At 39.9% G+C, this 15,380-nt stretch overlaps 1 protein-coding gene and 1 long non-coding RNA gene across 2 annotated transcripts; both read left to right on the forward strand.

Moving 5' to 3' along the window:
• The first annotated feature begins 7,223 nt into the window (after positions 1-7,223).
• On the forward strand, positions 7,224-10,947 carry LOC113327672. Its single transcript, XR_003349134.1, has 6 exons — positions 7,224-7,325; positions 7,566-7,735; positions 7,871-7,993; positions 9,602-9,971; positions 10,076-10,333; positions 10,610-10,947. It is a non-coding gene; the product is annotated as an uncharacterized LOC113327672 (long non-coding RNA).
• Positions 10,948-11,100: 153 nt separating this feature from the next.
• LOC113328304 (cytochrome P450 89A2-like) lies at positions 11,101-12,995 on the forward strand. The gene has a single exon (XM_026575420.1). It carries the CDS (start codon positions 11,313-11,315, stop codon positions 12,879-12,881), a length of 1,569 nt encoding a protein of 522 aa, XP_026431205.1. The 5' UTR covers positions 11,101-11,312; the 3' UTR covers positions 12,882-12,995.
• Positions 12,996-15,380: the final 2,385 nt, after the last annotated feature.

The following is a 15,380-nucleotide window of genomic DNA, read 5'->3' on the forward strand; positions in this document are numbered from 1 at the left end:
AAAAGGCTTAGTGCATACGCTAAATGCATTCGAGAGACCAGCGACAGTGGTATAGTTAGGATTTCCTTAGTTTTGTTTTACTTGAGGACAAGTAAAATTCAGGTTTGGGGGTATTTGATGAGTGCCAAATATTGTATATATTTATCCCTTTTTGTTGGCATTTTAACTCATCTTTTGTGCATGAATTCTACATTTTATCCCATATTCTGTATTTTCATTGTTTTCAAGAATAAATATTTTTATTAATTAATTTTGCATTTTTAGGTAATAAATAAAGTTCGGATGAGTCGCGGAGCGAAAAGAGCAGAAAAGTAGTGAAAAGCCGGGAGAAATTACGCAAGGAAGCCGCGAAGAATGGTGCGCACAACCTCATTTTCTACACACAAAAGCGCCTCCGTTCTCAGCCGTCAGATCAGTTCCCAGACGCATCCGATGGTCGCTCCTTCATAGAGCATCAAAATCTGAAGTCTCTGCCAAGCACCACAGCGCTGAAATTCCAAGCCTTCAGATCAGATGGTAGTTGAATCCAACGGTCGCTCCCTTGCTGTGCATCGAAGTTTGATATCTCCGCCTTACACCACAGTACCTAACTCCATCAAGTACCGTTCATTTTGTTGTATCATATAATCTGACGGTCGCTCCAAGCTTCACTCCACATCACCGTCCGATCTACCTACCAGCTTCGCATCCAATGACTCAGCGTCACAGAACATCAAGACTCGATGAAGCCGCCTCACACCCTAGCAACCGAACCTATACCACCTACCCAAACAACCCCCTTCTCCCAAACAGTCGAGCCATCACCTACACCACCCCCCTCTGCAGAACCATCTCCCTGAACCATGTCCTGCCACCATCTTCTTCACCTCCACTGCCACCACCACACCGCCACCAAACACCACCATACCACCAACTCTCTATTCTACCTAAACCCATCACGTACCATCTCTTTAATCATCATTTACAACCCCAATTTCTCATCTCTCTGCCTGAAACCCTAGGTGAGAAATTGGTGATATATATGATGATTAAAGCATCAATTGGAGCCGGGGAGGAACGAGAAGAAGCAGGAGAAGATTGGGTCGACGAGATGGAGCGAGAATTTCATCAACAGTAGGTAAATTAATTTTTCACCAAAACCTAATTTTACTGACTTTGGGAAAAATTGGGGAAAACAAAAATTATGTGTATGGGGTATAAATGGGTGTTGGGGGAAGTATTAGGGAGACACTATTTACCTCTCTGGACTAGCCAGTAGAGAATTTGCTAAAATTTTATGAATTTCAAATTTCAGTGTTCTTCTCAGTTAACAGTTGCAAGTTGTTTATGTGTTGAATTATCTGATATGTGCTAGTTATGTATGAATTATCTATGTTAGTGTATGCATGTTGTCACTTCATGGTTAGCATGAGCTAATCATCTTCAGGCCAAGGCTCAGTGAAGCCTTGTGCACTGTCAAGTGTGAATGAGCTAGATAGTTACTTCCTGTTGTTATGTTTTGAATGTGCAAATGAGAGAGGCCAATGCTCATAGAGCCTGTGATTGGCTGTACTGTCAAAAGACAGCCAATGCTAGGGGTAGACTAGTGAGCAAGTTGGTGTTCTTTCATTTCTAGTTGTATGCTTAGGATTGAACATAACCTAGACCATGTCACTTGATTAGGACACAAGGTGGATCATAAGCCTTGGCTTACCCACCACTTCTCTTTCAGTCAATCTTAATTTCAGTCACTTTTAATTTCAGTCCTGTATGCTTGTATTTCAGTCACTTTTCTTGCCTTTCATTTCCTGCATTTTGTAGCTATTGTGCACTGAAGTCAGTGCACTGAACTCAACCTGCCCTTGGCTTCCAAGCCTTGGTTATTTGCTGCTTCTTTTAGCTGTTTCTTTGCTGCTTTACTTTCCAAGCCTTGGTTCATATCAGTTACATGTTTAGCTCACTGCCATAGTGCATTGTCACACACCTTAGCTAGGAAAACTTCTCATATGCTCCTCTCCCTGTGGACAAACCCCTACTCACTCTTTTACTACAAATATTGACCTTGTATACTTGCAAGCATATTGTGTGCATCTTAGAATTCACACCACTTAATACCCTGATGGTCCTCCTACTTTAGTTCGGGGCGTGGAGCTTTCTCGCGCTTGGAATTGTACTTCGCCTTCTGATACTGACTGATTTGACAGGTCACTAACGAGGATATTTGACTAAGATTCCCTAACTCTTCTTGGTGTGACACGTGGCGATCCTATTTCGTGTACCTACATTTTGCCTTTTCTTATTCTGTCCAAGTTGCTGCGAGGATGGAATAAGAACCGGTTTAGATTCCTTAACCTCCACGTTCTCCATCCATGTGCTTCCATGTGGCCACGTTCTTTGTGTAACCTCCTGTCACCGGTTGCCTTTACTTCGATCATGCCATTTCCGGTTTTGCCGGTCTCTTCTTCCTGCTATAAATACACTTCTCAACCCTTACTTGGATTTCTTTTCTGCTTCTCCCAACCTCTGCTCTTCCCTTGCTCAGTGTTCCCTCTCACCTCTTACCGTGTTTTTTCGAGACCTTCTGCTTTCTTTACCACCATGTCTCCCAAAGGCGCTTTAGCATCTACTTCACTCAAAACCCTAGAGGAATTTCAAGCTGAACTCCAAGTGTTAGGTTTAACTTTAACCCCAGCTATCGATTCTTTTCGTGATCCTGTTGTTATTGCTACCCAGGAGATGGAGTTGAATTACCGATGGCTTGGTTTGGACACCTGGTCTGCTGATAAGGTGATAGTTTCCTTAGGTCAGTTGAGAGCGGGATTTTCCTTCCCTCTGTATGATCCTTCAAACCCTATCTTCCTGGAGATTCTCGGTAGGCTGCAGTGCGGGGTTTTTCAGCTTACTGGTAATGCGATTCGTATCGCCAACGAGTTCAAAGTCCGTTCTCGTGATGGTATCTCGCAAGTTCCTTCTTCGGCGAACGAATTTGACTCCCTAGATTTTAACATAGACTCTTTCATGGACAACCATTCAGATGTGTTTATAAGCATCAGGGAGCATCAGGAGTGGGGTCTCGAGCTCGTCAGGAAAGTGGTCTCTCCCCCCGTTAAGGAGCTTATACTGGATGTGGATTCCCAACTTCGTCTCTCTGTTGATGACTGGGAGAAGTTTCCTTTAGTAGGCGACGGTCCTTTCGTCTGGGGTTACGACGAAAAGGGCCTTCCTCGCAATGGTCCCCTTCCCAGAAATTGTTACCTCACGGGATGTGATCCCTGGAGACTTCGCTGGACTGCTCCTAGCGAGGTATGATTTTTCCTATTGCGATTTGTACCATTTGGAACTATCAATTGTACTTATGCTTCTAAATTTGTTTTAGTATGTGATGCCCGCTGCTGGACTCGTCAAAACGCGACAGGAGAAGAAAGTGGTTGCTAAGAAGACTCCCTCTGAACAGGTATCATTTTCGTCTATTACTAGCGATTTTGTGATAGTTGTCTATCCTGACGTCATGCCTCTTCGCAGGATGAACTACCCACTTCTGGGGTACCCAAGGGTCACAATAAACGTTCTCACCGTACTCCTCCTCCTTCTTTTCAGGTACCATCATTATCGCCTTTTATTTGTAAATTTTATCTTTTTCGTTTTTAACTTTTGACTTCGAAGACGGGTATTCCTCCGTCTGGTGCGCCTAAGAGGACGCGAAAGACCCTGGATGTGGATTCCTTAGATGCAATACAGCCTGCCGCTCTCCTTGGTCGTCCCGTTCGCACTAAGCAACAATATCCTTGATTTCGTGCTCCTGCTCCTCCTAAAGAAGTTGATTCAGTTACCCGTTCTAAGGCCGATGATTCACCTGTTCATCCAAGAGTTGAACGTCCTAAGAGTTTTCTGGAGGTACCTCCCTCTGGCGAGAAGGGAAAGCAACCCGTCCAGCCTGCAATGTCAAATCCTATCTTCGACCCTGACATGCAATTCCTTCAAGGTATCTATCACAAGGCCCAAGAAGATCCGGCTATGAGATCTCTCGCTTTGGAGTCTTTGTCCACCTTTGTTTCTGATGACTTCCTCTCCGAAGACTCGTCTGTGCTTTTGAGTGGTTCAATGAATCTATCTCTCCATCAACACTCTGCCTTGATGAACCAGGTGATTTCTTTGTGCCTTCTCTGCTATTTTTCCTTTTCGGTTCCAAGATCTATCTTCTGAGTTTAAGTTTCGCTTCGCAGGAAGTCTACCGTCACATGGCCACCCTCATCGAAATTCGGCTTGTTCGCGAGATAGCTAGGAAGGATGAGGCTAAATCAAAGCTTTACCGGAGGACCTTCAGAAAGAAACAGATCATTCCCTCAAGCAAAGCCAAAAGATAGAAAAGCTTCTGAGTAAGTTATTTTTTCTTGGATATCCCTCTATTGTTCTTGCTTTTGCTTCCAATATTTTTTTCTCTTCTGTTGCTTTCTATGGCCTTGTTCAAATCTTCTCGCTCCTTTTGCTCACCTCTCCCCAGGCGTTCACGTTTTTGCAGATAATGTCTTTCCTTAGTTCGTGCTTCTTCCACAACATATCTCTCCTCCTTCTTCGACTGAACTTCCAGTATCAACTAAGATTATGTCTATTTCCCAAATTCTCCTTGTCTCAGCTTGCTCTTCTTTCCATCTGGAATATTTTCCGGGTCCCAAGGTCACGACCTAAGGATTTGTGTGAGAAATTTCCCCATCAGGATGCATCCTTTGCCGAGAAGGTTATCTCCCTCTTCTGCCATTCTTCTAATGGCTCTTTCGTCATGACGCTGAATATTTCATTTCCCTCGAAATCCCTTTTGTGAACTCTTTTAAGCACATTGTCATGAAAGTCTTGGAGACTTTTTGCCGCATGAATTATTGAATTACAGTTTAATTTTTATTTTCCTAAGTCTATCTCGATCCGGTATACTGGTTGATTCTCACGAGGTGGCGGTGGTGGCACATAGCTCTCTAGGAAATGCGCGAGTTTCCCTTGGTCTATCAAGCAAAGTATAATTCGCCGAACGTTCCTGCAATCACCTGTTTGGTGCCCATGAAAGCGATGATACTTACAGAATTCATGACTTCGAAATCCTGGTGAAGGCTCTCTTCCGAAATTTGGTGGGCCCGGGATTTTCTCCGTCAGCACCATTTCCTCCCACACTTTTTCCACAGTTGTGTTAAGTCGTGGAAGTTTCACATCTTCAAAGATCGGTCCATTGGAACTTCTTTCCCCGTATCTGGGTCCCTGATTATTCATAGGTTGGTATCCCGCATTGTAGCTTCGTGTCTCATGATTTCTTCGTTTCGACTCCTCATACCTTTGTTGATCAATCCAATCCTGATCTCCACTCGATCCGGACACAAGCTTAGTTGGGACGGGAACTGCTGGCCCTCCCTTTCCTCGCCCGAGTTCATCCTCTACTGTGTGCACCGTCCTTGGTAACAGCCTAGAATTCCCTTCTTTCGCTGGGGCCAGCGTCATTTCACTGACCTGCCTCTGCTTGTCCTCCAACGCTATGTATTCCTCCTGGTACTCCCTCAGCTCATTCATCGTTATCGAGTTTCGAACAATGAATATCTGTGTGTACAACAGGTCCGTTGGGATCAAAGCATTCACGAAGGCTAAGATGAAGTTTCGTTCATCAACTCTACCTGCTAACTCGCTACACATTGTTCTCCATCCTCCTCATGGTGACGGCCTCTCATCACGCTAAGACTCCCTTCGCCTGGTCGTCGTCTTTGCTCCTCATCTCGGATAAGGTTCGCCTGACGTTGCAGTTCGTCCTCCTGCCTTTGTTCCTCCTCATGTCTCCGCCTTTGATCTTCCCATTGTGAGATCTCCAGTGCTCTTCTAAAGTCTCTTTCTTCGCCGACATCCATTCGTCTTCTTCTTCTTCGTCCTCCTCCATCTTCTTCGTGGTCATATCTCCTTCGCCATAGTTCATCTTCCTCCGAAGATACAATGTTTCCTTTCAAATCTATGGCATTCATCTCCATGTTTTCGTTAAGTTGCAGGTTTTGTTGCCTCAACCTAGCATTATGCCTTACCAACTGCACCTGCTGTTCCGCCAATTCCCGGTCCCGTTTCCGTTCACGGTGAAGCGTCTCCCTTAACTGGTCTAACGTCATGTTTTCTTCTCCGATATTTTCTTCCATCTCCTCGCGAGTCATCTCCTCCTCGACAACGGTGTCTGTATCAAATGTGTGCACTGTACCTTCCCTGAGGCCATCTTCTTCTGTCTGCCGCTGGTTCTCTTCTCGTCTGTCTCCCACAGCTGATGTTCCGGCCCGTTCCATCCTTCCCCTCTTATCTGCCAATCGTTTGCTTTTCCTTATTGCTATCACATGCGCTGCTCGATATGATGTTCTAGCCATCAACCTATCCTTATTTCAATATCAACTGAACTTTTTCCAACCCTAATTATCTAGATCTCCTATTTTCACAACCTCGACTTTCTTCTAACTCTTATATGAGGATTGACCCCCAATCTAAGATCCCTGTTTCTGGACGCCAAAATGTGATTACTGGAAATCCAGCAACACACCCAAATGGAAAGTAAGTAAGATCTAAGACATGATAAACACAAGAACTTAAGTTTATTTATTAATATCAATCGAAATACAAGTTACACTCTTGAGTTACCAGGAAACCCTAATCCATTCTCTAAGCCTCTGAATTACAAGGAAACCCTAATTCTCTATCTCCTATTCTAGACCTTTCCCTCTCCAAAAGATCCCCTTCTTTACATTTCCCCAAGGTCTCTATTTAAAGCACCCCAACAACCCTAATGGTATACAGCCCACATTATCTCGCCGAGGTTACTTTATACTTCGCCTGGAGCATATTCCATAAAGTTTTCCCCACCTTTCGCTGACTTCACGTGATCTTACCGGGACACCTGTCCTATTTCTTACTAGATAATTTATTTACTTCGCGTCTTGCCTTCTTCGCCAAGTAAACTCTTCGTGACTCTGCCTTAATACCCTAATGGTCCTCCTACTTTAGTTCGGGGCGTGGAGCTTTTTCGCGCTTGGAATTGTACTTCGCCTTCTGATACTGACTGATTTGACAAGTCATTGACGAGGATCTTTGACTAAGATTCCCTAACTCTTCTTGGTGTGACATGTGGCGATCCTATTTGGTATACCTACATTTCTAATGTGCCGAGTCATTGATTAACTCGGTTAAAGGCACTCTTTTAGAAAACCCAAAACCCTCACCCTGATTTCTTTTTATCCCAAATTGGAGTTTTCCAACAAATCGTAGAAATCCCACTTATAATTAAGCGCTGAAGAAGAAGAGATTCTGAAAGTTTCCAGCTTGATCTTCATTTCATCTTCACTGAGGTAAAAACCCCTTGGTTTCTCCAATTTATTAGAAATAATGAATCTCCGTCAAAATTTTTGAATGGGTTTTTCAACATCACCTTGATTTTCTTTTCTATATGAAATCATGAATCGTTATCTAAAAATTTCAATAGGGTTTTTCAAAACTCTTTTTATGCTATGGCAGAGGCAGCATAGGGGGCAATTGCCCCCCAAATGGCTGCTCACCTAACCAGTGAACTAACAAATTTGTTGATACAGGAGAGGGGATGAGGAAGAGAAGTATTTCAACAGTGACTCACATTCTATGTGGCAGAAATGTTCTACGGGGACTGATTAAGTCACAGCTCTGTTCGGATTCGATAACTCATATGTTGATGTTTGCTAGTCAAGGTCTTAGATATAGAATATTGGAAGTCACTCTTACTAAGGTAAGCAAATTTAAATGATAATGATGAAGGTTCTGTGAGATTTTTCAGTTTCAGTGGATTTTGTGATTTGGTATTCGTTAATAACTAGGGATTTGGTGCTTTATGTTTTTGATTATTTATTTAATTGCGGAGAAGCTTGGGAAGGCTGGTGAGACTGTGAAGGTAGCTCCTGGATATTTCAGGAATCACTTGATACCGGATATGTTTCTTGTACCGGATATCGAAAAGTATGCCTACCTTGTCAGAGAACAACGCAAGGTTTTTCCTCCTTCCATTTTGCACCCTGTAGATGTTTTAATTTGGTTGAGTAGGTACATTTTGGTTCTATAACATTGTTATGAATTAGAAATGGCTTATATTACGAGCTAGGTGCTTGTTTCGAATGTCATGACATCCCTTCTACTTGTGCCTCTGATGTATTTATAGTTTCGTCATGAGCTTGCTTATTTCAGGAACAACTCGTTTATTAGAACACCTTTGGCTCAAAACTTAATTCAGCCAAATATTGCAACCTTTTTCCTGTAAGTTTTCCATGAATACATAGGCAAGCTCACTATTGGGCTGAGAACTCTTTACTTGCTCGTCTGATTGCAGTTTTATTTTCTGGTAACAACCTTGTGACCACATCTAATTCGTATCTGTTTTTCAATTACCTTTGCACAAACTAAGATGTTAGGAGCAATACTCCATCTGTTTTACTTTCTCGTAGTTTGTAACTTATATTGGAACTTTATCTTAATCCCCTAGTTAACTCGAGAAAAAGTCAAGAGTGTATAGCATTGATCCCCTAATAGTCATGCATTTGTGCCAACTTGAATGATCAATTCATTAAAATCACTTTGTTTAGATTCCATAACATCATAAGCCTTTCACGTAAAAAAAAAAAAACAAGCTTTTAATCCTAATTATGTTTTCGCACATATATATGGAATGGTTGTTCTGGTAAGTCAATGTTGTATACTTGTGTCTTTATCGGGTTTGCATCGGTCTTTTTTTTTTTTTTTACTTTCCTATTGCCCATGCATAATGCATTCACAAATACCATGATTCTCGAAGCATTTATATGAAAATTACGAGTGAGGTCTATTTACAGTTTTGTCATGAGCTTGCTTATTTTAGGAACAACTCGTTTATGAGAACACCTTTGGCTCAAAATTTATTCAGCCAAATATTGCCACCTTTTTCTGTTAGTTTTCCATGAATACATAGGCAAGATCATTATTGGCTGAGAACTCTTTATCTTGTGACGACATCGGTAGAGGTTCTCAGTCTCTGTTATTCCGTTTAGTGCTGTAGTTTTTTTTTTCGAATCTGTTTTTCGATTACCTTTGCACAAATAAAGATGTTAGGAGCAATAGTCCATCTCTTTTACTTTACATAGTTTGTAATTTATATTAGAACTTGAATAAAAGTCAAGTATGTGTAGCATTGATCCCCTAAAAGTCATGCATTTCTGCCAACTTGAATGATCAATATTAAAGTCGCTTTGTTTAGATCCCATAAGCCTTTCACATAAAACAAAACAAGCTTTTAACTAAATATGTTTCGCACAAATAGAATGGTTGTTTGGTATGTCAATGTTGTATACTAGTATTTTTATCGGGTTTGCTTCGATCTTATTCTTTTTGTAATTATTTACTTTCCTATTGCCCATGCATTTGCAAATACCATGATTCTCGAAGCATTTATATGATGAAATTTTCCTAAATGGCTAAAAATCATGCTGTCTAACCTAAAGTTATTGAGGAAAGAGGCTCCGCTTATCAAGTGGATCACTTAATCATTCATCTTCTCACGTAAAAGTGGATGGCGGTGTATTGCCATGTTATGATGATAAGCCTCTAACTGATCCGTCCAAATTCGCAGGAAACGTTTCCTCTAGTATCACCTGGAGTGAATGACAGGGGTGAGATACGTTTGATGCCTGCAGATGTGATGAAAATCTCTGGATCTTCTTCATCTGCTTCTGCCGCTTGCAGCAGCTTGATGCAAGCTAAAAGGGGAAATTTGCTTGGATAATTTGTCAGTAAAAGAACCTCATGGAACTTCTAGCTCTACTTTTAGGCGAAGAGGGCGCCCTGGAGAAATTTTTTATGCCTCTTATGGCATGTGCAATCATCTATCCAACTGAAGTTCATTTATTTGTCTTCTACTCCTGACTGTCAAGACTACTGCTGGTTCAACCCAGTTATCTGTTGTGCGCTCTGCCAAAACTGACAATCCTCAATTAAAGTTGGTAGGAAATTTTGTCTCCTGGAAATAAAGGTTGCATAAAAGTAAGACATTCAGTAGCACAAAAATGATTTTCTGTACCAATCTGTTTACTTGTTTCTTTGGCAGAAATTGCACCCTGGTAACATGGGCGTGGATGCAAAGCAGGTCACAAAGACCCTTGATGTTTGTGCTTCTCAGCCAGACAGTAATGATGAGATAATTCCGATTACAATGTAAAAACTCAGTCCAACACTAAAGGTTGCTTGGACTCTCAGTGAGGTTACGCAACTTGTGGAGGGTGTCTCGAGGTATGGAGCTGGCAGGTGGTCTGAAATGATCAAGCGACTTGCATTCTGTTCGTACCAAACTTCTGCCCATCTCAAGGTATGTCCACCGAAACATATCCTTGCACTTAGGTCTTGCGAATTAAAGTTATAAAGACGGTTACCATTTCGACAATGTGAATCTTTTGAGGATAAACTTGCTAAGAGCCATCTACGCACATTCTTTACTTGTGGAGATGCGAGTTTCCTCTGTTTTATTTGGATTTATTTTTAATAATCTGTTTTATTTTATTTTATTTTACAAGACTGAATATATTTCTCTGGATTGGCGACACTCATGCTTTTTATTTTCTGATTTGTGGACAATAACTTGCAGAAGAAGAACACGAGGAAACAAGGTGCAATGCCCATCCCAGCACACATACTTTTACGTGGAAGAGACCTTGCAGAGAAGCATTCACAGGCACCCCCTGATCTATGTGGAAAAGTAGGAGGTGGCAGAGATGGAGTACTAAGGCGCCAAGTGTAAAAGGTCTGGTTTCTTGTAACTATATACTCCCTCCGTCCCTAATTAGATGACCTACTTGGCTTTAAGTTTGGTCCCATAAATAGATAAACTATTTTTGTTACTATAAGAAATATGTATAATTTGATAGTTATGTTTATATTCGTTACGTAGGTGTTTTAAAATGCTTTTCAACCGTATAAAGTTTACGAAAAACCGTGATATAGTTTAAGAGATAAATCATTTTCAAGTTTTACTAACATCATTGTCTTAAAAATTGTGCAAACTACGAGTAGGTCATTTAATTAGGGACGGAGGGAGTATTAATCTTGATAACCTATTCACTCCCTAATCCTAAGATTCAGCAGTCAGTCAACTGATATCTCTCATCTGTAAATCAACGTTCAGCATCATGATCCCTTCTACACCCCTCACCAATATTTTGCTTTAATATTTTGCCAATTCTAAAGTAGAAAGCATCACTGGACTAGTAGATATGACTAGTAGCTAGACTATAAATAGGCAAAATACAGGCTTGCACCAATATTTTGATAATCACAACTTGCATCCATCAATGGGTTGGTTATTGATGATCATAATCACAGTACTCTCTCTATGTGCAATAACTTTAATCAATCTTCTTCTTCTTCGCCAAACTCGTAAAAGATTACCACCTGGTCCTGTTTCAATCCCAATCATCACAACTCTCCAATGGCTCAGAAAACCATCCGCAGATGTAGAACCAACTCTCAGAAATCTCAAAGCTAAATATGGACCAATAATAACTTTATCATTTGGTTATCAGAAAATAATTTTCATTTCCAACTCAAGTTTAACTCATCAAGCCTTAATTCAAAACGGAGCAATTTTTGCTGATCGTCCGCCAGCACCACTGACATCCAAGATTGTTTCAAGTGATCAACACGTTATTAGTGAAGCTTCTGGTCCTTTATGGAGATTACTTCGGAAAAATCTTACCGTTCAGATTCTTCATCCATCAAAATTCAAATCATTTGCACCGGTTCGAAAACGGGTTTTGAACATAATCAAGGAGAGTATTAAAAAAGAATCTAATTCAGGGCAAAACCCTGTTCTTGTTGTTGATCATCTTCAATTCGGTATGTTTTGTTTACTTGTTTTTATGTGCTTTGGGGAAAAACTTGATGAGGAGAAAATTAGACAAGTTGAATCCGTGCAGAGAAATCTCTTGTTAGGTTTAAGTCGGCTTGAGATTCTAAATTTCTTCCCTGAATTTGTGAGTAAAATAGTTTTCAGGAAAATATGGCAAGATTTTGATAATTTGAAAATGGATCATGAAAATGTACTAATTCCATTAATCCGATCAAGACAAGAACTGATCAAGAAAACTAGTAGTGGAAATCATCACGATGATCAGAAATCTTGCTTAGGGTTCTGTTATGTTGATTCTTTATTAAATCTTGAAATACCTGATGAAGAAGGTGGAAGCCGAAAACTTACTGAAAAAGAAGTAGTAAGTTTGTGTAGGGAGTTTCTAGATGCAGGTACTGATACTACAACAACAGCTTTAGAATGGATTATGGCAAATTTAGTGAAATACCAAGATATTCAATCCAAATTATATGATGAAATCAGAAAAATATCTGATGATGATGATGATGAGATACAAGAAGAAGATTTGAAGAAACTGCCATATTTGAAAGCTGTAGTTCTGGAGGGACTAAGAAGACATCCACCTGGCCATTTTGTTCTAAATCACGCAGTTACTCAAGATGTAGGGTTAGATGGATATGTTGTGCCAAAAGAAGCTGTAGTGAATTTCATGGTGGCAGAAATTGGTCGGGATACGAAAGTATGGGGTGAAGATTCAATGGTGTTTAAACCTGAGAGATTTTTAAATGATGGTAGTGTGAATGGAGAATTGTCAGATTTAACAGGTAATAAAGAGATTAAGATGATACCATTTGGAACTGGTAGAAGAATATGTCCTGCTTCTGGTTTAGCAATGCTGATTCTTGAGTATTTTGTTGCTAATCTCATCAAGGAATTCAAGTGGACGCCGAAGGCTGGAGATGATATAGATTTGTCGGAGAAACAAGATTTTATTACAATGGTCATGAAGAATCCACTGTGGGCTCATGTGTCTCCAACGGAACATGAATAGGCTTTTGTCTCTCTACCAGCGGCAGGGGTACATTTATTTGTGTCCAACCAATATTTGAATTTGGATTTTGATTATCTTAAACTGCGGTGTTTATGATAAATTATTTTTTTTCTATTTTTTTTTCCGAAAAAGAGAGAAATCCTCATATATATTGATTAATGCCCGTCCTCCAACATATAATGAGGAAGAAAATTAATTACAGTGTCATACTAGAAATGGTATTCAAGATTGTTTAGAAGGGTTCTTGAAGTTTCCCCCTGCCCAATAATTGTTCACAACTAAAGTATTACAGTGGGTTGAGATATGAGCAGCTTCAGTTAAGTCAAATCTGTTTTTCAAGATGAAGCCATTCACTTTGAAGTTTATGCAATTGTTTGGTTGTATACCGAAGTCTTCACTAATTATGTATGTTTGCTCTCTCGCTTCTGTGTACATTCCTTTAAAATACATGAGAGTAATCTCGGAGTCACTTCGGAAAATGATGTTGTGGCCGCTTCATTGTGTTGTCCATTGAAAAGAAGCTTCGGCAGCCTTAATCTCTAACTCTTCTTTTGTTTAGCAATTAATAGGTAGTCCCCATGCTTCTGTTGAGGTACCTGTCATGGTTGTTAAAGTGAGACCCACACCAGATGTTCTAATAGCATTTAGCATTGTATTGATAAAGCAATGTCTATTGTGACAGATAAAAATTTCTTATGGTCCGCGGGGTCTCCAGTTGTTGCTGGCCCTTTCTTTTCTAGGAAAGAGTTTGCATTATGTTATAGTCAACTCTACTAATATTCAAGAGACTATTGATAAATTTGACTATGTTTTTAGCAGTTATAACACTGTTTTGTTTTATTTTTTGGAACACAAGGTCACACGTTGCTTTCCATACATGCCAATTGATGATGCTACTCAAAACTGATCATTCCATCACTTGTCCATTTCTATCCTGATTATTAAATATGTCATTCAGCCATTCATGAAAAGTATTAGACCCATTAACAACACATTACATATCAAAATTCAGATGCATTCATATTTGACTGACAAAATTACACTGGATAAACAGGTGAGTAAGGGTTTCATCTCCAAAATTGCATAAGTTACAAGTAGTGTTGATGTTTGGTAATATGGCCGCAACTCTCATGCTATTAGGAAGTATGAAGTTGGCCGCTTTCCACATAAACATTTTCACGACAGGAGGCACCTTCAAATTCCAAAATTTGCTCCATTCCTTATTTCCATTGCCAGAAGATTTGATAGAATTGTATAGAGATTTAACTGAGAAAATACCTTTGTTGTTTAGGTTCCAGTGAGGTTAATCTTCCATGCTTATGGATGGAATTTGGATTCGCAGAATGTTGTCAATAGTGACCTGGTCAAAGCAGATGGCCAACTTGGCTAAGGCCCAAGTTTTCGTAGGTGTTATTAGTTGACTTACCTTCAAAAGTTTGTTGCTGCTATGCTATGTTTGACCAGAGGAGGTTTGATATTTGGGATACAGTAATCATCCCAAATGTCGATACTTTCTCCATCGCTAATTTTCCAAATACAGTTTTTCTGAATCTGGTTTACTCCTTTTTAAGATTCCTTTCCAAATCCAATTATCTTTTTGTTTTGCCTTAGAATTTATATGCAAAATGTCATAATTGGGAAAGTGTTTTGCTTTTAGAATGGAGGCACAAAGAGAAGATGGTTTTTCTTTGAGTCTCCATCCTATTTTAGCTAGCATTGCACGGTTAAATTCTTTTATATTCTGAAGACCTAACCCCCCTTTTTCAATAGGTTTACAAACAGAGTTCCAATTTTTCAAGCACACACCTTTCTTACCATTTTCATTCAGACCATGCTCATTTTTCCCCCACCAGCAATCTCTTTGAAGTTTAGTTATGGCTGAAAATGCGGGAGTCTAACAACCACACCCAACAATTTATTTGGCAATCTGAGAGGACTTACTCCAATACACTTTCTAGAGAATCAACTAGACAGTTAGACTCAATCTATAGTAAAGTATATGAAAGAGTTTTGTATCTATGTTTCACAATGTAATCAACAAATCAAACAGATAGCAATCCGTGAGCATGATTATTATGTGAAACAACTTGAACGGTACCAAAGACCAATGTTCAAGTGTCAATCAATGTAAATCAACAACCAAAGGTTGAATATTCTAATTGATTGATCTAAACGCACAACATGTGATATTCCAATTATTATCTAGAATAGAAAACAAAGCTTGACTAAGTTAGGTTAGATAAAGAGTGGCCGAGATTTGTCCAGGAGGGATAAATATACGGCCGTGATTTTTCAACTAACCATTATAAATACTTTATTAATTAGTGTCCTATTAGTTGCTCATGATCAATATAAATGAAATAAAAATAATCACACGTGTAAGTGTCCATAAAAGTAACATATTAGCCTAATTTGGGTTAAGCCGAAGGAATCTTGCATATAAATAGATGGGTTCATCATTCTCACACAAATCTTTCTTATGATTTCTCCCATAAAAGT

The sequence above is a fragment of the Papaver somniferum genome, unplaced genomic scaffold, assembly GCF_003573695.1.
Source record: "Papaver somniferum cultivar HN1 unplaced genomic scaffold, ASM357369v1 unplaced-scaffold_107, whole genome shotgun sequence".
NCBI classification, from domain to species: Eukaryota; Viridiplantae; Streptophyta; class Magnoliopsida; order Ranunculales; family Papaveraceae; genus Papaver; species Papaver somniferum.

Excerpts from the sequence above, each read along its gene's own strand:
- LOC113328304 (XM_026575420.1), top strand. The coding sequence starts at position 11,313 with ATGGGTTGGTTATTGATGATCATAATCACAGTACTCTCTCTATGTGCA.